This window comes from Eleginops maclovinus, chromosome 19 (genome assembly GCF_036324505.1).
Source record: "Eleginops maclovinus isolate JMC-PN-2008 ecotype Puerto Natales chromosome 19, JC_Emac_rtc_rv5, whole genome shotgun sequence".
NCBI classification, from domain to species: domain Eukaryota; kingdom Metazoa; phylum Chordata; class Actinopteri; order Perciformes; family Eleginopidae; genus Eleginops; species Eleginops maclovinus.
The window spans coordinates 11,119,632-11,143,644 of record NC_086367.1 but is presented as its reverse complement, the minus strand read 5'-3'; the positions used below and the strand labels follow the sequence as shown (position 1 = coordinate 11,143,644).

Genomic DNA, 24,013 nt, shown 5'->3' with positions numbered 1-24,013 from the left:
CCTAGCCAGGCGTCTGCAAAGAGGAGGTCCATATTTGTGCCACCCACTTTTCCATGTATTTTCCTTGATGTAAAGTGTACCTTATGAGGTAATACTCTCATTTATGCAGGAATGATACACACATTTAACAGAATATTTGTTCATTCCAGATAAAATTACATATATGGTCAGGGAATACCCATGTATTAGCAATGATAACTAGGTGTTACGGTGAATGTATAATATGTGAGGTTATATCAAAGCTGGAGGTATTTAATAGACCACATACAGAGCCTGTAAATAGCTCTGTTTTCTCTCTATCTCAATAGATAGAGGCTGGATGAAGCATCTCATTGTTTTTTGTTTATGTAAAGAAAGAAGGGACTTTCATAGATTGGATTAATTTTATTTTAAAACATGATAAAAAAGGAGATATGATTCATGATAAGGGTTTTATACTAAGAAAAAGAGAGGGACAATGAGTACTCGTAAATTCTGAAGCCTTTTATACAAAATAAGTTATATACTGTATTACGGGTATTTTGAAATGTTAAATACAATATTTGATGGGACCTGCCACACTTAGCTTGGAAGCTTGGAAGCTTATTGAAATTCATAACAGAAAGCCAGCGTTACAAACCGGGTTTGGGTGCACATTTAACCTGCAATTCCACAGTCACGTAGCATTCCTTTCCATTGTTCAGCCTGTTGGGCCGCAAGCAGAGGTGCACTTTAGGGAGCATTTTAACCTGAAAGTTCAGTGAAGGAATCCTTTTTAATGGGGGATGATCATGTTGGATCACTACAAGTAAAAGTAGTTTTCAGAATCAGATCAGAATCAGAATCAAAATACCATTATTTGTCCCACAGTGGGGACATTTTTTTTATTTGTTACAGCTAAAAAAGGCAAAAGGCAGCTTAATATTACACCCAAGATCCAAAAATATATACAAAAATTACACAATTTTACAAAATACACAAAAATAGACCTCAAAAACAGTTCTGAGGCAGCCAGGTATATATATTGCAGTTATTAACAGATACAGTGGAGGAAATAAGTATTTGATCCCCTGCCAATTTAGTTAGTTTACCCACTTACAAAGAAATGATAAGTCTGTAATTTTTATGGTAGGTTTATTTGAACAGTGAGAGACAGAATATCAAATAAAAATCCAGAAATTTACATTAAAAAAAAGATATACATTTATTTGCATTTATTTGGGGGAAATAAGTATTTGATCCCCTTGCAAACAACAAAAATTCTGGCTCCCAAGGACCAGTTAAATAAGTCCTCTCGCTTTAAGAAAGTACTCCTGATGTCAACTCGTTACCTGGATAAAAGACACCTGTCCACAGTCAATAAATCAGACTACAACCCCTCCACAATGGGAAGACCAAAGACATCTTGTGATCATGGTGGAATTAATGTCTAAGGACATCATGGACAAGATTGTAGACCTGCACAAGGCTGGAATAGAAGACAAGACCACCAGCAAGCAGCTTGGTGAGAAAGAGAAAACTGGTTTGATTATTAGAAGATGGAAGAAGCACAAAATGACCATCAATCGCCCTCGGTCTGGGTCTCCACCATCTAAGATCTTGTGGGCATCAATGATTATGAGAAAGGTGAGGGATCAGCCGATAACTACACAGAAGGGACTTGTTAATTATCTCAAGTCAGCTGGGACCACAGTCACCAAGAAAACTATTGGTAACACACTGCGCCGTAATGGATTCAAATCCTGCAGCGCCCCTGCTCAGGAAGGCACATGAACAGGCCGTCTGAGCTCTGCCAGTGATCCTCTGAATGATTCAGAGAAGGCTTATAAGAAGATGATGTGGTCAGATGAGACCAAAATCAAGATCTTTGGCATCAACTCGACATGTCGTGTTTGGAGGAAGAGAAATGCTGACTATTACCCCAAGAACACCATCCCCAGCATCAAGCATGGAGGTGGAAACATTATGTTTTGGGGGGGTTTCTCTGCTAAGGGCACAGGGCGGTTCACTGCATCGAGGGGATGATGGAGGGGTCCATGTATATTAGAATATTGGCTGATAACCTCCTTCCCCTAAGGCATTTTTAGCAAGGGGATCAAATACTTATTTCCCCCAATTAAATGCATATTAATTTATATCTTTTTTGAATCTACATTTCTGGATTTGTTTTTTTGATATTCTGTCTCTCACTGTTAAAATAAACCTACCATGAAAATCCACCACCAGCACCTTGGTTTCCCTGCGTTGAGCTGGAGGTGGTTCCTCTGGCACCAGAGGATAAAGTCCTGCGTCAGTTTCCTGTACTCCCTGTCGTCCTCATTGGAGATGTGGCTGACGTGACGGAGTCATCAGATAACTTCTGCAGGTGACAGGTCACCGTGTTATGGGTGAAGTCTGCAGTGTAGAGGGTGAAGAGGAACGGTGCCAGCACCGTCCCCTGGGGTGCCCCCGTACTGCAGATAATGGTGTCTGATTGACACTCCCGGGTCCTCACGTACTGTGGATGGTTGGTGAGGTAGTCCAGGATCCAGGAGGTGAGGTGGTGATCCATCCCCGAGAGCTGCAGCTTGTCTCCCAGGAGCAGGGGTTGGATGGTGTTGAAGGCACTAGAGAAATCAAAGAACATGATCATCACAGTACCCCCAGCCTTCTCCAAGTGGGAGAGGGACCTCTGTAGCAGGTTGATGACGACATCATTCTCCCTGATGTCAGGCTGTGTTTCAACTTTTGCCCATCTGCTCTCTAAGAGGCAATGCATTCTGCTAACTACCGTCTGTAGCAACTAGCAACCTTCCATGGATTAGAGGGGTTGAGGTTTCAAAAGTTTTGTGCACTGTGCAGATTGCACAACAATAAGGAAGTAATTTAGACAGTACAGTAGGGTATTTCTCTACTCTATCAACTTGGAAATCTTTCTCCTGAGTCCCCAAACTTTATGGAAGCATTCTTAATCCCTGTAGTGCTACCTGTAATGTTTGTTTTAAAACCAATTTTATAAATCCATTATTGGAGCCCAGTTTCTACATGTATTTTTTCTGTATCTGCCAACATGGTTAAATACCGCAGCACAGTTTAGCTATCCACTTTGATAGCTATAGTTAGAAGTATGTCAATATCACACTTGACCTTTGACCTATACACGCTGCTATACTCCTGTACTGTCTTTGCAGAATGTGAAAAAGTACATTTCTTACAATTAACCTTCTGTGCTGAATTACCCATGTGAGGCACTTTTGGTTATCTCTATTTGAAGTCTGGCCAGCTCTGTAGGCCTGTCACAACGGTTTTATTGCCTTTTTTCCTGCCTTATAGGAAATACACTGCCAGGCCAAAAAACAGGTCACAAACCTGTGGGGGCAGTGCTATGAGCTGGGGTTGCTGCAGTTGGTCTGGTCTATGTTCAGCAACGTTATGTGCCCAAAGAAGATGGATGATTACTGCCCTCTCGAGGCCACTTTTCGACGGAGCAAAGTGATGACGTTTCACCTTCTGCGACACAGCCTGCAACAGCCATGCGCCACTTGGCAGCGTTGTTGTGGTCGTCTGTCGCGTGTGTTATAAGTAAGTGACTTCTACTGACTAGTTAATAATATTGAGGGGTTTATTCGCTAAAGTTTGCAGTGAATTATGTGTCAGAGCTGCGCAGGGTGGCGGTGAGTTCAGCGGCGGAGCCTCTTCCTCCTTCTGTCTGTGAGTGTGACCAGAGAAGTGCCATGTAGTGAGGAAGAAGAATGAGCAGTCAGCAGCACACTCCAGCAGAAGGGACTGAGGACTACACGGTCCAGCAAGAAAATGAGCTAGAAGCTCTCGCGTCTATCTTTGGAGATGATTTCCAGGATCTACGCAGCAAGGATCCATGGAAGGTAGCTACAGACGAAAGTTAGCAGAATGCGTTGCCCTTTAGAGAGCAGATGATGGACGTTTGAAACATAACTACTTTTACTTGCAGTGATCCAACATGGTCATCCCCATTAAAAAGGAGTCCTTCACTGTATTTTCAGGTTAAAAGGCCTCCTCAGGTGCACCTCTGCCTGCGGCCCAACTGGCTGAACAATGGACAGGAATGCTACGTGACTGTGGACTTGCAGGTTAAATGCCCGCCCACATACCCAGATGCGTGAGTACTGACCCCTGACCTTTGGCAGATCTCATGGTCATTATTGCCACTGCACTGCAAGGTATCAACAAACATACTGAGACAAGTCACACTATGCTGTTTTCTAATACATATTTGTTAAGAAATAACTTCGTAATGGTAAGTTATAGTTAATAAATATGTTTATGTATATTCCTGTGTGAATTAAATATAAAAAAAATTAAACAAACGTTAGTGCAAAATAAACATAACAGATGTGATTGATTGTGGATGTCATCTGCGTGATCCCACATGATTGATAATAAATGAGAAGGATGCTGCATATTTCTCTACAGGCCAAACTGTGTTCTTTTAACTTTCCAGGACAGCAGAACAGAGCTCCATGTTGGAGTTGTTAATGCCCTCTCAGTGTTTCGCTTACTAACTGATGTCTCGTGGCACCAACAGGCCTCCGGAACTGGAACTGAATAATGCCAAAGGTCTGTCGAACGAAAACCTCCTGAATCTACAGAGTGAACTCACCAAGCTGGCGGGAGCACGATGTGGGGAGGTGAGGATGCACACACACACACACACACACACACACACACACACACACACACACACAAACACAAACACAAACACAAACACACACACATGGATACAAGTTTATACAACAACCACCTTAACCTCTACCTTCCTGTCCACCAGGTGATGATTTATGAACTGGCAGACTACATCCAGGGCTTTCTGAGCGAGCACAACAAGCCTCCACCAAGCTCCTTCCATGAGGAGATGCTGAAGAACCTGCAGAGACAGCAGGATATACGAGATCAGGAGGAGAAGCAGAAAATGGACCAGCGGCGCAAACAGGAGGAGGAGATGGTAAGGAAAAGAGATTAATAAAAACCTTCATGCTGTAGTTTATTTATGGTTTTGCACTTGTGTTGTATTAGAGTGATTTGGTTGTCCCACTCACAAAAGATCTCAAAATGTATCTTGTGGGAGTGATACATTGAAACTAAATAAGAGCTAATTCCATTAATAGGAAGCAGAAATTCATGATGTTGATCTGATCTGACTACATGTAAAAATGCTGAACAAATTACTTTTGCTAACACCCTATTGGATCGCCTTTGCTGAAAGAACTCTGTTTGACATAAGATCGAAGATGGATTTTTGCATGAAAATGAACTTTAACGATTTATGAATGATCAAGATTGTTGCATTTCAATAATTCTACTAAGCGTTGCAGCACTACAAACTATGCACCCTGTTGGGAAAAACACAGACGACCCACAGAAGTTTTTTTTGTTCTTGTAGCAAAAAGAGATCATGGCTGTTATCCAAAAAAGAGAGGAGGAGAAACGAGAAGAAAAGAGAAGAAAGGAGATTGCCAAACAGGTGTCTGTACTGCACTATTCTCGGTATCCCCCTGCAGAAAAATAAAATCAATTAACCACAGCTGGTGTTCTGATCAACCATTTGTGTGGTGTTTATATTCACAGGAGCGACTTGATAGTATGGATCAGCCAGTCCCTGCTCACTCCCCACTGTTAGGGAAGAGCCCACCCAGCTCCAGCGGAGTTCCTCCTGAACTGATAGAAGGCAAGAGATCTGCCAGTAACCGCCGCCGGACTACCTCCAGTACGCGTCACAGGTACACAGCAAGCCAACTGATGCTTCTCGTTTTAAAGAAACATTGAAATAAGGCATTGAATTACATTTGTATCCCTTTTCCCAGACGTGACACAGTTAATGAAGACATCCCTCGCTCGCAAGAGCTTCTTCACTTCTTCAGCAGCGCGTTTGGAGATCTCGTTGTTCACAGAGGGAAGAGCTTAGGTAAGATTTGTCTGAGTGGATGCAGCAACTAAAGTTTAAAGCTGCTTGATCAACCCTGTAACCATTGGTTACGTAATTGTGTGTTCCTGATTGTGACAGGTGTAAGCGAGAGGCTCCGCCGTGAAGTTTATTATGGATTTGAGGCAAACTCCGGAGATTTTGCTGTGATCTATGAGTGGTCGCTTCAATGGAACAAGAAGATGGGCAACTTTCTAACCAGCCAGGAGAAAGGAAGGATTGAAAACTGCAAAAAGCAGGCAAGTAAAAAAAAGCAGATATTATCATTAAGAATATAGTGGTTCAATAATGTATTTAACCATGTTTAAGATTAAGAAAACCTGGAAAATAGTTTGTAAGTAATAAACCATACTTCTGAATTCCTGTGTAGATCCACGGTGCAGAAAACGAGTTCAACTCCCTCTTGCGGCTTGATCATCCAAACTTGATGCGCTACATGGCGCTGAGCTCTACTGAGAAAGAGGACTGCCTCATGGTTAACCTGCTGGTGGAGCATGTGCCTGGCGTCAATCTGACCCAAAGCCTTGTCACACAAACCCCAATCCCTTTGGACAAACTGTGCCACTACACGGCTCAGTTGCTGGCTGCCCTGGACTACCTTCACTCGAATTCCGTGGTCCACAAACAGCTAGGGGCCTCCAGTGTGCTGGTGGACTCCGAGGGTAACGTACGACTGACGGATTACAGCTTATCCAAAAGATTTGCTGATATCTGTAAAGAAGACATTTTCGAGCAAGCCCATGTGCGATTCTCAGAGGATACGGCGATGCCAACAAAAACGGGCAAAAAAGGGGACGTGTGGAACTTGGGGCTGATGCTTCTGGCTCTAAGTCAGGGGAAGGAGGTGCAGGAGTATCCAGTGACAGTGCCAGCAAGCCTGCCTGCTGACTTCCAGGATTTCGTTCATAAGTATGGTTTGAAGGATACATTACCAGCTTCTTAAAGGAATATAATAGTGTTTAAGCCCATTGACTATAAGTCATGTGCACTAATTACGTGTGTAAGTGATTTTATATGCATGTTGATTTAAAAAATAAATGATAATGACCGAAGCAAATGTAAGATTCAGTACAATAGACCTTATACTAATGATTATTTCTGCAATAGTTTGTTTGATCTATAAAACAGCAGCAAACTGTGAAAAAATTACCATTATAATATTGTAGATTGTTCAACAATAGGTAAAACACCTCAAAATATTACATTTGCTTCAGGTTCGGAACACATAAAGAACAGAGGGGCGGGCCTTGAAAATGTTTCTCAGTATTGTTAAGCATCTGGATTTGTTAATATGCTAAATCATTCTTTGGGCCATGATATTTTATAGATCGTCTGTCTTCCTCTTTGCTGGCTGTGTAAAAATTGAGTTAATTCACATTAACTTGTTTTTACATACATAAAATTACGTTTTATTTCAATTGTTTAGACCTTTTCCTTGTTTTAAATATGGCTGTATGACTTTTGTCATAGGTGTGTGTGCCTGAATGACGCTGATCGCTGGACAACTCAGCAGCTTTTAGAACACTCCTTCCTCAAGCCTCCTTCGCCCAAAGACCTGCCACAGCACCGGGTTGACAGCCCAGAAGGTGATATAAACGTCCATACACCATTTTTAAATGAGGTGGATAACACGTGAGAAACATTTTGGTGAATTTAGCTCACTTAAATGACAGATTTCTACAGACACAATTTAACCATTTTATAATTTATTCTATATATGTCAAATCTTAACAAAACATTTGCATCCCAAAAAGCATGTTGACATCTTCACATTCCTTATTTTCCTATTCGTATAAAGATATTTTTCCTTGCAGCATATATTTACATTGAAAGCAGAGTACACTAATAATATTATAATATAATTGTTATTGCATTGTTTTAAATAACGTTGTTCAGGTATGTTAAGGAGAGGCAGCTGATCCCAGCCCTATAGTTCTGATGTCATACTGTTGTATACTCTCTCTTTCTATCACGACTTTCCAATCGTTATGTCATGTTTTTCTTCCGTCATCTCAGATCCTGTTGTGGACTTTCCATCATCAGTCATCCCGCAGAGCCACATCCTCAACGCTCCGTTCAGCACCGGGGTGCTGAGGCAGTTTTCCCGCTATTTCAATGAGTTTGAGGAACTCCAGCTCCTTGGAAAGGGAGCCTTTGGTGCTGTAATTAAGGTAGGCTCTAAAGCTTTTTTTGATGATGTTTCACTGGCCATTAAGCTGGCTGTTCTCACTTCCTCACTTCCATTTCCCCTTTACTGCAACTCCAGGTTCAGAATAACCTTGACGGTTGCTACTACGCTGTGAAGCGCATCCAGGTCAACCCAGCTAGCAAACAGTTCAGGCGAATCAAGGGCGAGGTGACGCTTCTTTCGCGCCTCAACCATGAGAATATCGTGCGCTACTACAATGCGTGGATCGAGCGGCATGAGACGCCCTCGGGAGGCATGCTGAGCAACACCGACAGCTCTGAGCCTTGGAGCTCCAGTGACAAGCCCCTGCAGCGCAAAGAGCCTCCGAAGCCCATCAACGAGCTGGGCCTCGCCGATAACGTGGAGGACGCTGCACCGCCTCCGGCCCTGTCCAGCTCCGTGGAGTGGTCCACTTCTATCGAGAGGTCCTCCAGCGCCAAATGTAGCAGGCACCAGTCGAGTGATGAAGAGGATGATGAGGACGATGAAGAAGATGTTTTTGGTGCATCTTTTTTGTAAGTGTTTTATTTTTATTTTCGTGGCATAAAGTGCAGCAATACTTTCTCCTGCACAAACTCTTATTACTATTTTGTTTTGTTTTTAGACCGTCAGACAGTGACTCAAGTAGCGACATCATCTTTGACAATGGAGATGAAAGCACAGACGATATGTCCCAGGTTTGAATATTTACACTTTATCTATAATTCATTGGTATTTGTCCATAGTGCAACTAACAGACGGTTTCCTCTTGCAGGTTGAGCTAAGCAAAAGGGCTGTAACAGATGCAGGGGAAAGCACAGACTCGGACCGGCCCCTCCTCATAGCACATCACTTGTACATTCAAGTAAGCTTCACCGTCATACTCCATTCTCTACCACTACAGGTCTCTGCCTCTTAGCTAATGCTGGTTTTTTCTGTTTTCCGCAGATGGAATACTGTGAAAAAAGCACATTAAGGGACACAATAGATCAAGGCCTGCACCAGGACCCGAATCGGTTATGGAGACTCTTCAGGGAAATACTGGATGGGCTTGCTTACATCCACGAGCAGGTGTTTTATCTGTGTGTGTTTATGTGTTTAAGCATGGTTTGAAAGTTAATTATACCATTTGCAAGTGTCCCATAACCTAACGTCACACTTAAATATCCAAGGTATTTATATGTTGCATTTTGAACGGTAATGGCAGTAATAAGGAAGCCATGTTTTTATTTATGATGCAGGACTGAGCAGATCTTTTCATTTATCTTTCCTATTAGGGCATGATTCACAGGGACTTGAAGCCTGTCAACATCTTCCTCGACTCACAGGACCACGTAAAGATTGGAGACTTTGGCCTGGCTACGGACCACCCTGCTAATGTGGTGCGTATTACCCTAACAGAGACAGGCTGCTCTGTGGAGTTAATGCATTGTAAAACATTATAAATCTGTTTCATTGCCTAGCTGAGTAGTTCCAAATAGTAGATTGCATCTACTTAAATGCATTTAATACTGCTATTCTATTTTAGGCTGCAGGCACATTTGAAGTGGAGGAGAGCGGGTCAGCAGTAATGCCCAAACCAGACCCAACAGGTGCAGAGAGTTTGGAAAAATTCACACAGGGAAGAGCTGTTTTTGTACTGATATGAATGTTCTTCTCTGACACATTGCATCACTATTCTACAGGTAACATGACAGGCATGGTTGGTACTGCGCTGTACGTCAGTCCAGAGGTTCAAGGACACACCAAAGCCACCTACAACCAAGTAAGATTTTGATTCAAATATGTTATTTGAGCTTGTGAAGTGGGCTCCATCTGATTTGTTTTTGTCCAGGTTTGCTTCCCTCCTGTGGCAAAGGTTATTAATATTTATCCTTCTTTTTGTCCTCAGAAAGTTGACCTTTTTAGCCTGGGCATCATCCTGTTTGAGATGTCCTACCGTCCCATGACAACTGGATCCGAGCGCATCTCTGTCCTGAGCCAGCTGCGTGCGGTATGTTCAGGACTGGAAGCGATTTACGCTGAAGTCGTAAAGTAAAAAAAATGTCATTGTCTTTCTTTCCCTAAACACTTTTCCTTGATTTTGAAAAAAACCTGTGATGGTCAAAGACAGATTTCTAAAAAAACTTACAAAAAACATACACAACAGTATCCAACTTGATTTACACTAGGCAACTTTATCATGTAAAGACTGATGCTACAGTATGTATGTAGGGCTGCCGCATGGAATTGTGTGACAGAGTTTTCTCTTAGTTGTCCTGTTCCTTGGTAAAAGACATGCCAGTCTACTCTATGCTAAAGGAGAAAGAAAGAAACATTGAAGCACATTTCCTAAGTAATGAGAAAATTCAAACGGCTGTTTTCATGACTGCCACTTCCTAAGCAAAAAATACTATTCCACTCAAGCCCATGTTAATTTGGCTGCATTCAAATTGATAACTTACTTATGACTGACCTCATCCCTTTTCTTTCTACGATGCAGGAGCTCATGATCTTTCCTGAGGATTTTACTGATTATGAGCAGGGAACACAGGTACGACGCTGAAGCACAGCTTTTTATATGAAGCCTTTTCCTCTGACTTCTCAGTCTAACAATGCTCTCCTTTGCAGAGGAAAGTGATAGAGTGGCTGTTGAACCACGACCAGGCCCTGCGGCCCACCGCCCAGGAGCTGCTGAAGAGTGAGCTGCTGCCTCCCCCACAGATGGAGGAGTCTGAGCTGCACGAGGTGCTGCAGCACACCATGGCCAATATCAACGGCAAAGCCTACCGCACCATGGTGGGCCAGCTGTTCGCCCAGAACACCTCCCCGGTCATGGATTATACCTACGACATAGACCTGCACAAGGTGTGGTTCTAGTATATTTTGACTGGTGTACGCATTATTTGAATAATGCATGCAAGGTATTTAGGGAATTAAAAGCGTAGATACATGGTAAGTGGTTTATTTTTGACACATGTTTTAATTGTCTTTTCTTACAATACAAAGACACAAAACAAAACACATAAATACGCACATCAATAAGTATAAAAAAGCACTTGAAGAAATTCGAAATATTCAGATATTAGTGGTACATAGCTTGTTTGGTAACTAACTGTTACTCATCATGGTTTAAAAGGAATAAAATAAAAGACCTTTTGCAGGCATGTACATACACAGGTAGACAGCAATTGTATCCCACATACAAGTGTTCCTTCATATTGTGATCAGTGAACTAAACAAAAAGCAACAAAACAAGAACAGTAGACTGCAAAGCTGTCATCACACTGTCAAATCGTCCCCCTCCAGAAATTCTTGTAAGTGGTTTTATTTATTCAACGTGTGAAGGCAGTGTGAAGGCAAGGCAAGTTAATTTATAAAGCACACTTCCACACAAGGCAATTTTAAAGAATTCTACAGAAAACAAAGTGTTAAACAGAAACTAAAACTAAAATTACATTTAAAAATAATCAATAAAAAGCCAAGATAAATACAAATGAAACAAACTAAAAAATGCTAGGTAAAGTAAGTAAAGTAAAATACAAGAATAATAGGTACAGTGCAGTGTAAGATATGAATGTGAAGTTACCCCTCACCACCTGAAGATGTCACTGCAGACCTTTGAATGGCTGCACACACTCACCACTGCTACCTCTCATCTGGCCTGTATGAACGGCCAGCAGAAGGCCTGGTAGTGCTTACTCGATGTCTCCTGATCCCTAACAGAGGCTGTTTGTTTGGTCTCCCTTCAGGGCAGCTTCAGCTTAAACAGTGCCAAATTGCAGCAGCATGTTTACGAAACAATCACCAGGATCTTCAAGAAGCATGGTGGGTACACTTTTGTTGTTTGAGTGTGCGTGTGAGCCTCTGTTGACTCTCTGCCGCGAATCACTTGGACTCCTGACCCACTGTAAGCACGTTTTTCTGAACCCCAACATCTGCTCCAGCGAGTGGTAGCAAAACAATAAGTGCACTGTGGTGCAGCGCCGATTCTGTGCAGGTGCTAGTGTTCTTTTCCTGCTGATGAGGTCCAGCTGTACTTATTTGTTTATACTCACACGCATCATCTCTTTTTCAGCTGAGGGTTGTGTTATCTTGTGCAGATGTTGCAGTAATACATGATGTTCTTTCTCAGGTGCGGTTCGCCTCCAGACACCGATGCTCCTCCCCAGGAACAGGAAGTTGTATGATGGCAGCGAGCTGGCCTGCTTCATGGATCACAGTGGAATGCTGGTCACACTGCCCTACGACCTTCGCGTGAGCCCAAGAAGCACACGCACCAAACACACGCTCAAGTGTGCATGTCGGCGCTTGCACGCAAACACTAATAACCCAACTATTTGCATCAGCACATGCACACACACATAGTGTGAGACTGCAATCAGCAGCCGCCTTAATATCCTGCTACCTCAGGAAACCCTGAACACTAAATGGTTGTTTCCATTCTGTGATTGATTGCAGCCTGGTATGCACTGACTTCACTGTCATTATACGAGTGCACCCAATGTTTTAACTCTGTTTTTACTTTAGATGGCGTTTTCAAGATACGTCGCTCGCAATAACATAACGCACCTGAAGAGGTAAAGCTCAATTATTTTAAACACTTATATGCATATAATCCTTATCCTAATTCAATGATCTCATCATTTATTAGATAAATGCTCTTTTCGAAATGGTCTCTGCAACCAAGCTATTAGCTCAAAGGATTTATGTCACTGACTTATTAACAATCTAACTTGTGTTGGACACTCTGATATTGCCAATGCCATTTTTGTTTCTCTTTTACTTTACTAACTTTAACCTAGACCCACCAGAATTGTTTTGGACAATCTGTATTTTCTTTTTTGTACATTTTCTACAAAATGTAAACGGTGCATTTGATCCTTAAGCATTAATTTAGGTTATAGTTGTAATGCGACTGTGATATTCATGTCAAATCTTTATTATTAACAATTAGGAAAGAGCTATGTTTTTGTGTTAAGGGGTATGTGTTCAGATTATCTTAAAATATAATACAATTCAAATAAAATGAGGTGTTATTACAAATATCCAACAAGTAAACAGTTCACTTAAAGGCTGATATTCATGTTGAGACTTAACATTGTCTCTGTGTTTCACTCATTGTCTTCGAAGGTACAGCATCGAGCGTGTTTTCCGTCCCAGGAAGCTGGATCGGGCGCATCCAAGGGAGCTTCTGGAGTGCGCCTTTGACATCATCACCCCTGTGACTAACAGCCTGCTGCCTGATGCTGAGACCATCTACACCATCTCTGAAATAGTCCAGGAATTCCCCGTGCTTCAGGTTATACACAGGAACAATCTGTTTGTTACAGTACGCAGTGAGCTGACGGTCCTGATTCACATCCACACACTTTGTTGACTGGCTGGGTGCATAATTGTTCTTTATTTTCCTACGGATGCCTTAAGTGCAGCCTGGACCGATGTTGTTTTTTCCCTTTTGACTTCCCGCTCACATTCCTAACATACCAAAGTATGTCTAAGACTGACAGATTCACACAGTATTTATTATTTGTATAGTAAATCTGTTGTGCACAGCTCCCTGCACTTCCTTCCCTGCCTCCCAGTCCAATCCATGTCCTGTACACACACCCCAGCGCCACGTCAGTCTGCAGTCACAGCTCTCCTCCTTCATGTTTCATGAACTCAGTCACTTTAGGGTCTGGCCTAATCATTCATCCCTCATAGATCCTGTTTGTGATCCTCTCCACCACCCTGCTCTTTGTGTGAAAGCTTTTAAGAATACGTGAGTCAGACCGAATGAGAGGGCAGCCGGACACAACAGTCATTATTCACTTGAGGCGCTCATTGTACAGTAGTGCTCTCAGTTTTGACTGTAATTGCGGCTGAGAGGTCTAAAGGTGTGTGTGTGTGTGTGTGTGTGTGTTGCACCCACAGGAGAGGAACTACAACATCTACCTGAACCACACCAGCTTGTTGAAGGCCATCTTGCTCCACAGCGGAGTCCCTGAGGACAAACTGAGCCAGGCCTCCACCATACTGTGTGAAGCCATGGTCAGTGAAGGTCACACATGCATCACAGATGTTATTCACAGTGCGTGACTGTTGCCTTAACGCTAGTGTGAGCATATATAATAGTGTTAATGCCTTCTTTTTTCCCCTGTATCTTCCCCAGAGTGAAAAGCTGACCAAACGTGAGGTGGAGGCAAAGTTCTGTAACTTCTCCCTGTCGACCAACAGCGTAAGTGTCAGACGGGGATGGACGAGGACCTGCTGTGAAAATAATCAGCAGCAGCGCACTTGTTCTAAACTCAGACATCTCTCCTCTGTTGCGTCCAGTTGCAGACGCTGTACAAGTACATAGAGCAGAAGGGGAATCTGCAGGATCTGGCACCACTGCTGACATCACTCACCAAACAGAAGACTGCCGTCACCCAGCTGGCCAAGCAGGGCCTCAAGGACCTGGAGGAGCTCACAGTGCTGCTGCGGAAACTGGGAGTGAAACTGCCGGTGATTTGGATTCTCTGTGAATGAAGGTTGAAGTGTAGGTTCTCTTTCCTTTTTAAAACATGTGTATCTTCTCTATAGGTGGTGGTTAACTTAGGCTTGGTATACAAGGTGCAGCATCATTCTGGGATCATTTTCCAGTTTGTGGCTTTCATCAGGAAGCGCAAGCGAACTGTGCCGGACATAGTGGCAGCTGGAGGACGCTACGACCACCTGGTGGGTTTAACTGGTGTCTGCCGCGCCACACACGTGACTTTTTTTCCATGTAATGACAAAAATCTGCAGCCAATAATTGAAAAATGTTCTCTGTGCTGCTAGATCCTGGAGTTTCGTGGGCCAGCTTCCACGGTGCCGGTGCCTTCTGCAGTGGGGGCCAGTGTGGCCCTGGACAAAGTCTGCGCTGCTATAGCCAACATGGAGGAGCCGGTGAGACACACAACCACTGGGATCTGACATTCTTAATTATTGCAATGAAGGCGCAGCAGACAGCTACATATTTAAGTATGCCTTATTACAGCAGTCGGCCGCCACACAGCCGCTAGAAACATGTTAATAACAATGATCGCTGTGACTATTCACTCAACGCTGTTATTTATGAAAATGCATCATGTTCTCTATTTCTATATGAGAAAATAGATGATGTGCCTAAGAAAACTTTGTGTCGGTGTGAAGACAACAAGATTACTGCATTATTTAATATGTCTGTTCTTTACATTCTCTGTTTTTGCCTTACAGCCCTCGGTAAGCTCCTGCGATGTGCTGGTGGTTCCAGTGGGATACTCTTCGATGTCCAGAGCCATCAATGTTGTCCAGAAGCTGTGGAGCAATGGTGTCTCTGCAGACATCGCCTACGACGTCTCACAGGTGAGAGAATAAGTAAACAGTTTTCTCGTACAAGAGGTTATGGTTACATTCAGTGTTATTTGCCAAAATGCATTGTGTCAGTGATCTCTCAGAATGGTGTTTAATACATTTTCTTCCAACTGTTTGAAACCAGCATCAATGTTTTCTTGCTAGTTGTTGGCTACTCCCCTTCATCTGCTGTTGCATTGCTGCACATGTTGGAGCAGTAACACCACTAGTAGTTGTAGCGGAAATATTTGTCCTGTCCAATGTATGTCCGAGCAAGGACATAAGAGTATTCATGCTTCTAGTTATCGAAACTCTACATGGCACCAGAGGTCCAAACCTGAATGTATCTCAGCTTTAGGAAGCAGAGTCCACCTCTCAGAAACTCACTTACTGTTGCTTCCGGACCTGCGAAAGGAAGCCGTCAGCAGAGAGGACATGGCTAGAGCAGCATCTGTGTTCAGAAGGATTTCAGTCCGTACACAAATAATTATATAAGTGAGCCCCCTTTTTCTGTCCCTTTGCATCTTTGTAGACCCCTGATCTGAAATTAACCATTGTGTGAAATGTTGTCCTTCTTGTCCTGTAGTAACTTCAACCCGCATACAGGGGGCGACACTGGACGTCCGCTCTTGAGGGGAAAATGCCACTAATCTGTCAGCAACACACTTTATCGTGACAGCATCAGAAATAGTAAACATCGCAGAGAATGAGCTGCACTTTGTTTTTTCACTTGAAAGAGGCTCACTGGCCATATTGGGACAATACAAAGTGGAGTCATTTCTGCAATAATCAAGTCAGGCATCTGTTAGACAAGCTTCCAATACACTTTTATGATACGCTCATGTTAGGGGAAACAGCCGAGATGAGATAAGACCCCTCAAAGTTATTTATTTCCCGGTCCAGAAATCCTGATGCCATGCTTCTGTCACATTCTTCATGTTTATGTGACAAACTGATCTCAGCCTTGTGTTTGTGTTGGTGTAAACGCCCTCCCTGGCAAATTTCAGTATTCCTTTTTTTGGTCTTTATAACCTTTTGTTTCCACTTGTACAGTGCACAAGTGCTTCGCTTTCAACGGTCTTCATTGTCTTTATGTACTGGCACAGGACAAAAGTTATTGGCCACCTTCAGCTCCCCTTACAAGTCCTTACGGGTTAGGAAAGATTGGGTTTGGCTGAAAAAGAGCGGCAAATTGTCAACACTGTTTGTATTTGTAGATTACGTATGCAGGCAGGCGCACTGACTGAGTGGCGAGATGGAGAGAACACCTTGTTCGGACCTTTTCATCCATCCCTCCCCTCTCACTAGACTTTTGTTAACACCTTTCACATGCTGGCCTCTTAACAGGCCACAAATCTGCAGCTTTAATTCATCCTCAGGAGACAGTTCCACTCTTTTCAGATTTTAATTGCCAAATATGGCAAACTCCTTTCCACATGCGGTCAGCTTAGGCGTATGGCCCGGAGCTGCCCACCGGCCCCCTGAGCAATGGCTTAACTTTGACTTAATTTGTTCTGTCAACGATAAAGTTATAAGAAAAGAGGAAGTGGTAGTGCGTACAGGATGACGAGGCAAAGTGACACACACACACACACACACACACACACACACACACACACACACACACACACACACACGCGCTTGTTTAACACAGAAGAGTTTGTTCTGCACTACCGCTGGCTCGTCTAGTGGAGCAGCCAAATGAAACTCCGGGCTGCAAGTTGGCGGAATTAATTGGGCTAACACAAACACACACGTACGTACACAGTGTCATGGTTGAACACATTACCTGAATACACATTGATTTTGGTTGTGACTCCCAGTATGGTGCACACTCTCATTTCAACCAAAACTCTACCTACACTGAGTGTTGGCTGCTTTAGAAGAATTTTCTAAATCAGGGTTCCTCCCAAAATGAGCTCTGATTTCAAAACAGTTTTAAGTTAAAATGCGAAACTTGACTTGTGATTCTTTTAGTAATTAATGGAAGAAAACTCACTGTCAAACTGGTATGGTTAATAAAAAGGAAGGCCTGATGGAAAGGAAACATTCCCTCCTAACTCAGCCCACACTGTGTCCCTCCATGTTGCATCCTCAAGCCCCAACACAACACCAAACAGGAAATGTTGAAGTGAATGGCACACATATTCAGTATGTTATTTATCTTCTCTTTAGATGCACTCATATTTCAACTGATTGCAGGCACTGAAAATCTAGGCGAGTGAGATTTCCCTTCTACTTGGTAATACAAAGCAGGTCTAGTATTAAAATGCCTCCCCAAAAAAACACACAGCCTGTATTTGGAGACTGCCTTTCAAACCAGTTGTTCACATCTTATTAGGTTGTGATTTCACAACTATACAATTCATAGGTACAATTATAAGTGCCGCTACACGCCATTACAGTCAATCCCCGCCGTCAATAAGGGGTGCAGATCATAGGAGCAGATGCTGAAGACCAAGAAACACTTACCAATCAGAGCAGCTTTTTCAGGAAGGTTCTCTTAAAGAGACAGAGTGGAGCAAACGCGGAGCGTTTAACGCTGCCTGTAATTACAGGTATATTCAGTCGTCTGTATAGGAACATCAGACATGTTCAAATGGAAATTCAAAAGTGTGAACCTGGAAATTAGCATAATATAACACCTTAAATCACCACTTCTATTGTCTGTGTGTGAGTAATTGAGCATTTGTCCTTTTGTGTTTAGACTCAGGAGACGTTGATGGAGCACTGCAGGCTGGCCGGCATCAGCTGCATAGCCCTGGTCTCTGACAAGGAGGGAAACTATGTGAAGGTAAACCAGACTAACAGTGCATTAAAGCATTTTGCAGGAATAAATTACATTGAAAAAAACACATTTCCTTTTATTTAAACTGCTTTTTATGTGAGTAGCATTGCAGATTATAATGCTGTCCAAACTGTTTTGTTAAGAGAGAATTATAGAACGGTTCTGAACAGCAGCACATGTTAAAGTCTTTTTCTGTCTGCAGGTCAAGTCCTTTGAGAAAGACAGGCAGTCTGAGAAACGGATTTCTGAGATGGACTTGGTGGACCACATCATTCAGAAATGTCGAACCAAATTCTTAGAGGACAGAAACATCAGGTAAAGACATTTTGGTTTTGTGAGCTGCTCAGACGTCTGCATGATGTAAGGCAGTTTGTTCTTATATAATGTTGTCCTTGTGCCCCTTGCAGAGAAATCTCTGAAAGCATGTCTCAGAACCCTAAAGGATCGCTGCTCAACACCACAGGTCTGATTATCCCTCTCTACCGAACGCCTCTATGAACAGCTTAAACTGGGAATTTGTAGCCTTATAGTCTTACTGAAGCATTCACACCTCTGCTTTTATACAGTTCCGCTTGGAAAATTGTGACTGATCCTATTGTTGAATTTACACTTCTGGAATTGAACTGATTTGTTACCCAGAGTGACGTACGATAAGTGCAAAAAGAGAATAAGTGTTATATTTCACACCAACTTCTGGCATGCACACAGGTAGCCTACAAACGGATATAATTAAATTGAAACACTTTAGCCAGGCAGTTTTCACTGTCATGTCATTGGAATGTGTACATTTGAGATTAAGGTGTGATTTAACCAAAGCCTTGTATTTGGAGGAAATGTGGAAATGGTCCTGCTTCTGTCTCCAGGATCTTCAGAACAACATGGGAGCAGCAGCAGCATGAACATGAATGTGAATGTCATCAGCCCGGACAAAGTTTCTTCTAGTACTCGACGACGCTATGAGACTCAGGTTTGTGATGCACACTCACACACAGTCATGCGCACACACACGTACACTTCTCTTTCCATCTTTTCCATTCTGAAATAAATGATTAAGCCAGATTTTGTGATCTAGTTACCAATAAAAATAGCCGCAAATGTTTGACATTTAAATTACTCTAGTTTATGTCTGCACCTGTTCCTCACAAGATTTCTCTACAGCTTCACAAATGGGGAAAAATGACAGTACACAATGTTTGTCACAAAGAATTTGATGACTGTAACTGAAGGCCAGCCCAATTTTCTTATTTAAATGGGAATCATGGGAACCACCACTATGTACTTTCACCCTTTTCTATTTGTTCTTTTTCTTATTTAGTTCCTTTCTAACTCTCTCTTTCAGATCCAAACCAGATTACAAAATCTCGGTAGCAATTTGCAGAACAAGACCAATGACATCGAGGTTCTGGCAGTAAGTCATTTGTTTATCGTTTTTACCCCGGCTCTCCTTTTTCTGCTCTCCCACCCTTATCTCTTGAATCCATGTGTGAAATCACAGAGCGACAAAAGAGCTTTTTGATAGCTAAAATCGCAAACATCTCTGGGAGCAGCCCTTTTATAGTGATTCGACTCGTGCTGGAATCCCTCGCTGGAGGTTGACATGGCTGTGAATCCGTTCCAGTCGCTACAGAACAATGAACACTAAACAGAAGGCAGTCACCGTGTCATTTGAGGGGATGTAAATGGCTGCCATATTGTGTTTATTTGGGGTTGCATTGAAGATTTATGGCCTGATATTCACAAAGTAAATTATCCAGTGCTTGACTTTTTTCTTAGTTTTTTTTTTACCAATGTAGCCACACATTCTCAATTCATTTGTCTTCCGTATTGGGGTCTGGATTTCATCAGCAGTAAATACAAGTTATTGAAACATAATCACCTTGATTCCCATAAGCAGTGAGTTACACAGGCCTATAAATCTTCGTTGTGGTCAGTAGCCTGCTTGTCTTTCGTTCACATTGAAACACAGCGGTACTCATTTTCCAATGATTATACCAGGAGGCTATTAGACTCTTCCTGTAAAAGGGACATAGTGTCTTTTAAGCCTGGCCACAGTATTGTGTAAGTGGAATTATGGGTACATTTACTGATGTCCAAGTGGTGTGGATTATCTTGTGTTGAAAGAATTGCATAAGCTACTGGCTGATATTTTTAGCTCTATTATAAAAACATTTCTGGAACTGTTAGTACACGAGATAAGGCTCCATTGTGTTTTGCTTGTTTTTCGTCCCACAGGTGGACCTGAACAAGGAAACGCTGGTCAACTTCCTGTCTCTGGAGGTAGGTTCCATACTTGCGTTTATCGAGACCCTTTGGCAGAGTTAATAAAAGGCTACATCCTTATGCTGGAAGGGAGCCAATAGAGGTCAAGATCGCAGACAGGAAGAGGGGATCCCGTCTCCTTCCTTATAGTCCCGATGAGGAGTGGACTGAGGGAACACCCCGGCCTTTTTCCACAGCCAGGGAAATCTGCCAAAGACGTGCATTTCTTTAACAAGGCTCACATACGGGACAGACACATAGAGTTAAGAAAACGCATACTTAAGAGGTGTTAAAATTCACATTCCAAACTCCTGACCAAAGCAGCACCCTGGTTCCTAAGAGCAGAGGTTTTTAAAAGTCTTAAATTATATTGTGCTAAGAAACATGAAGTCTGAAGAACGCACTTTACACCACCCCTCTATGTAAGCAAAGCCTCCATTCCATAAATGAATGGGCCACCTATACAGTCGGCCCCCTTCGCAAGCACATGTGTCAAAGAAAACACATTTAGTATATAAAACGGGTGACAATACACAGTGGGTATAGCCAGGCGTGCAGGAAAGGCCTGCTTTAAATACGGCAAATTACCCCAAGTCACACAAGAAGCAGAGGAAATCTATAAACCCACTGTAGCTACACTTGACTTGAAAAAATATACTCCAACGCTGCAGAAGAAAAAGCCCATTTATTCCTCTAAAATGCCGTTTACTTTTCTGTTCACAAACATAAAGGGAACTGACACCATGTGAGCCGTTGTGTTGGATACTCTGAACAGAGTGTTGACATAGTAAACTAACCTCTACCAGGCTTTGTTTGATGCACTGACTTCGGCCTCTGCATTTCTTGTAACCCGTTCACCTCACCTTCAGTCCTTGCTAATTTCTTGCATTCACACGTGCTCTATCCTTTCTTCCCTACCAGTTTGATAGCGAAGACCAGTTCAACAGCAGCGTGAAGACTCTGCTGTCTCGTCTACCCAAGCAGCGCTACCTTAAGTCCATCTGCGATGAGATACACCATTTCAAAATTACCAAAAAGTGAGTTTTTGTGTTCTTATCAGCAGAGAAAAGAACCAACTTGTTGCAGATCTTTTTTAATCCTCTTTATTATTCCTCCCACACATTGCTAGCTATATCACTTATATTGTAAAGAAAAGAATCAGAAAGTCAAATATATATCTATCTACAAAAGATTGTGCTAATTCAACTCGTAGATGCTGAGATAATTCACCGTTTAAGTGAAACTTTGACCTGATTAAAAGAGGACGTTCCCCAAAGTTTTAAAAATTGTCATCTAGGCACTATGGATGTGTATACCACATTTTATGCACAACTTGAATAGACATTTGACTTAAAAACAAAATGTAAGCCCACTGCTAGCGCTATTGGTAAGGTAGGGAATCACTCCACGTGGTGTTGAAATATTTAAAATAGGGCCACGTGGTGGACTGACACAACCAGAAATACTGTTGTTGTTTTATAATATGAAGAAATGTTTTAATTACAAACTATTTATTTTAACATTCTCAAAGTTCGCTTTTGTGTTCTCTTTGGCCCCACTAGTGCCAACAAGCTTTAGTTGCATGGATGCATTTGGATCTTATTTTCCTGGAGTGTTTGCTTGAGATTTTACTTGGAAATGTGGCCACAAATACCTAGTTGTTAACATGGCAAATGCAAGGGATTTTATGAGTGGGCAAAAGGTTTAATCACCATTGTGTTGCCTTGTTCCATGATAGAAAGAGACTCAACAGACATGATTTAAATGCAAATATTTAAGTTAGTTACTTTTTAGGTTTCTATATTTGAGAAAGCAAAATAATCGAATCACACCACTTCTTAAACATTTTAACATTCACATGTGTCAAAATGTTGTACCCCTGCAAAGTAAAGAAACAGTTTGAACTTGATACCGTGAAGACATAACCCAAGTGAGCGGTGAGCCAAAGACCCCACTGCTCCGCTCATATGTTTCCCACTTGTTATTTTTATTAAATGAAACCTGAGGTAAACATGCAGACTTCCTTTTACGGGCAGCTGCCTCCCCAAATCTGGGAGCGAGCCCACACACTCCAGGTGTAACAGTGACAGTCAGTCCTTCAAAGGCAATTGTAATACAGATAACTACTGCCTTGCAGAATATCAAATCCTCGACTGAGCCCGTTTCCTGAGGTGAAATCTGGAGAAGGATTTGCCTTGTTTGGTCTTCTGAGGTCTGTCTCTTAACACCCAAGTTGATTGACAGAGAGATTTCAGCACAAGGCGGGGGGGGTTAACTTCACCAATTGCTGCGGTTGTGGATGGAGCGCTTAATGTTCCCAAGTTTCCCAGCAGGACGTTGTTTTTTTTCAAAGCCCAGGCTAAATCCCCTGTGTTTGAGTTCCTTGTGTTGTGACGCTGGTGAATGCCAATAGAGAGCAACCCTGTGAGGGATTCAGCGGCTTTTCTCTTTCATGAATGAGATGGTAACGAAAAGGAAAAAAAGATCTTCTCTTTCTGCCTCCCCGTCCGCCTCTCCAGAGCAGTTGGTTTTAATTTCCTGTCTGCTGTGTGTTTGATTTGCCATTTAGTGGGGGAAAAGTCTCTGGTGATAAATACGCGTCACAGAGGCAACAATGGATATATTCATTGTGGTGTTTGTTGTTTTCATCGAATGTGGGGCACAGGCAACTAAGGCCAGATGAGTGGGCTGAAAGGCTCATGCAGTCACCTGGCAGCCGCAAGATCATAAAGTAAACTTATCCCGAGGGCTCCCCGTTCGCTGAGATTTAGTTCTAGCTAAAACCACTGCTGGCATGTACGATTTGTATCTCCACTGCTGTTTTTACACATCTGCAGCAATGCTAGCAGCTCTGTGAGGCTGTTCACAGGCACAGCGATGCTTTGAGCCAACAATGGCAGTGCCAACTAATGGAAATAACGGTAGTAATTGGTACCTTCATTTTGTAAAAAGTTTATCTTTTCTACAGTTTAAGGACTTTCTTACCCTGGACATGGCAGAGTTGAATCCTGTGTTTATTTAAACTGACTGACCTCTGCATCTAGAGAAATTGGATACGGAAACCTTCTTGGTTGAATTTCCCGATTTGTTGTGATATTCTTTTGAATCAATAACTGACTGATGTTGTTCTGTTGCAGGCTGGCCGTGGTGGTCTTGTACAGCTACAAGGACGACTATTACAAGATCCTTCTCTGAAATCCCAGGGGTTGCCCCCCAAGACTATTTTCATCTTTGGACCTACAGAACTTGTTTCAAGACGGACTCGTATCTTTTCTTTTTGGAAAGCAGGAGCCCAAAAAGACGTGTTTACCATGTTGAATGGTAATTCAAAGTCCTTAACTTGCCAGTGTTTTGTAGACTCTCAGATAGAGTCTGGACTCTATTGCCTTAACAGAATTATAGAAGTCGAAAGATAGATTTTTACTGAACATTTTGTGAAGGCAACAATTTTACTTTTTCTAATCGGCAACAAGTTGAATAGTAGGAATAAATGACCTTTTCCCACACAGAGCTGATATTTTGTGTCTATTTTAATACACATGTGAGTTCAACACACCTGCAGCCT

At 42.4% G+C, this 24,013-nt stretch overlaps 1 protein-coding gene across 6 annotated transcripts; it reads left to right on the top strand.

The window, feature by feature from the left end:
* Nucleotides 1-3,485: 3,485 nt before the first annotated feature.
* eif2ak4 (eukaryotic translation initiation factor 2 alpha kinase 4) lies at nucleotides 3,486-24,003 on the top strand. 6 transcript variants are annotated; one of them, XM_063908539.1, is made up of 39 exons: nucleotides 3,486-3,540; nucleotides 3,616-3,842; nucleotides 3,981-4,096; nucleotides 4,523-4,625; nucleotides 4,766-4,939; nucleotides 5,378-5,464; nucleotides 5,563-5,714; nucleotides 5,799-5,899; nucleotides 5,999-6,156; nucleotides 6,288-6,826; nucleotides 7,388-7,503; nucleotides 7,934-8,088; nucleotides 8,184-8,620; nucleotides 8,710-8,782; nucleotides 8,860-8,949; nucleotides 9,033-9,155; nucleotides 9,362-9,466; nucleotides 9,613-9,676; nucleotides 9,770-9,849; nucleotides 9,976-10,077; nucleotides 10,567-10,617; nucleotides 10,695-10,931; nucleotides 11,816-11,891; nucleotides 12,199-12,320; nucleotides 12,594-12,643; nucleotides 13,197-13,365; nucleotides 13,980-14,096; nucleotides 14,218-14,283; nucleotides 14,382-14,552; nucleotides 14,631-14,765; nucleotides 14,868-14,975; nucleotides 15,285-15,413; nucleotides 18,109-18,195; nucleotides 18,392-18,504; nucleotides 18,597-18,652; nucleotides 19,053-19,156; nucleotides 19,529-19,597; nucleotides 20,422-20,466; nucleotides 23,586-24,003. In XM_063908539.1, the coding sequence occupies exons 2-39, from the start codon at nucleotides 3,711-3,713 to the stop codon at nucleotides 23,862-23,864; spliced, it is 5,091 nt and encodes a 1,696-aa protein (XP_063764609.1). In that variant the 5' UTR covers nucleotides 3,486-3,540; nucleotides 3,616-3,710; the 3' UTR covers nucleotides 23,865-24,003. The 6 variants fall into 6 exon arrangements, with proteins under 6 accessions (XP_063764609.1, XP_063764613.1, XP_063764612.1 ...); XM_063908543.1 differs by adding an exon at nucleotides 21,370-21,485 and having other exon boundaries at nucleotides 3,486-3,842; nucleotides 5,378-5,458; XM_063908542.1 differs by adding an exon at nucleotides 21,370-21,485 and having other exon boundaries at nucleotides 3,486-3,842.
* The last annotated feature ends 10 nt before the right edge of the window (nucleotides 24,004-24,013 follow it).

Coding starts and splice junctions, on each gene's coding strand:
- eif2ak4 (XM_063908539.1), top strand. CDS start 3,711: ATGAGCAGTCAGCAGCACACTCCAGCAGAAGGGACTGAGGACTACACG. Junction 4,626..4,765: donor CGGGAGCACGATGTGGGGAG/GTGAGGATGCAC, acceptor CCTGTCCACCAG/GTGATGATTTATGAACTGGC. Junction 18,196..18,391: donor AGGAGGGAAACTATGTGAAG/GTAAACCAGACT, acceptor TTCTGTCTGCAG/GTCAAGTCCTTTGAGAAAGA.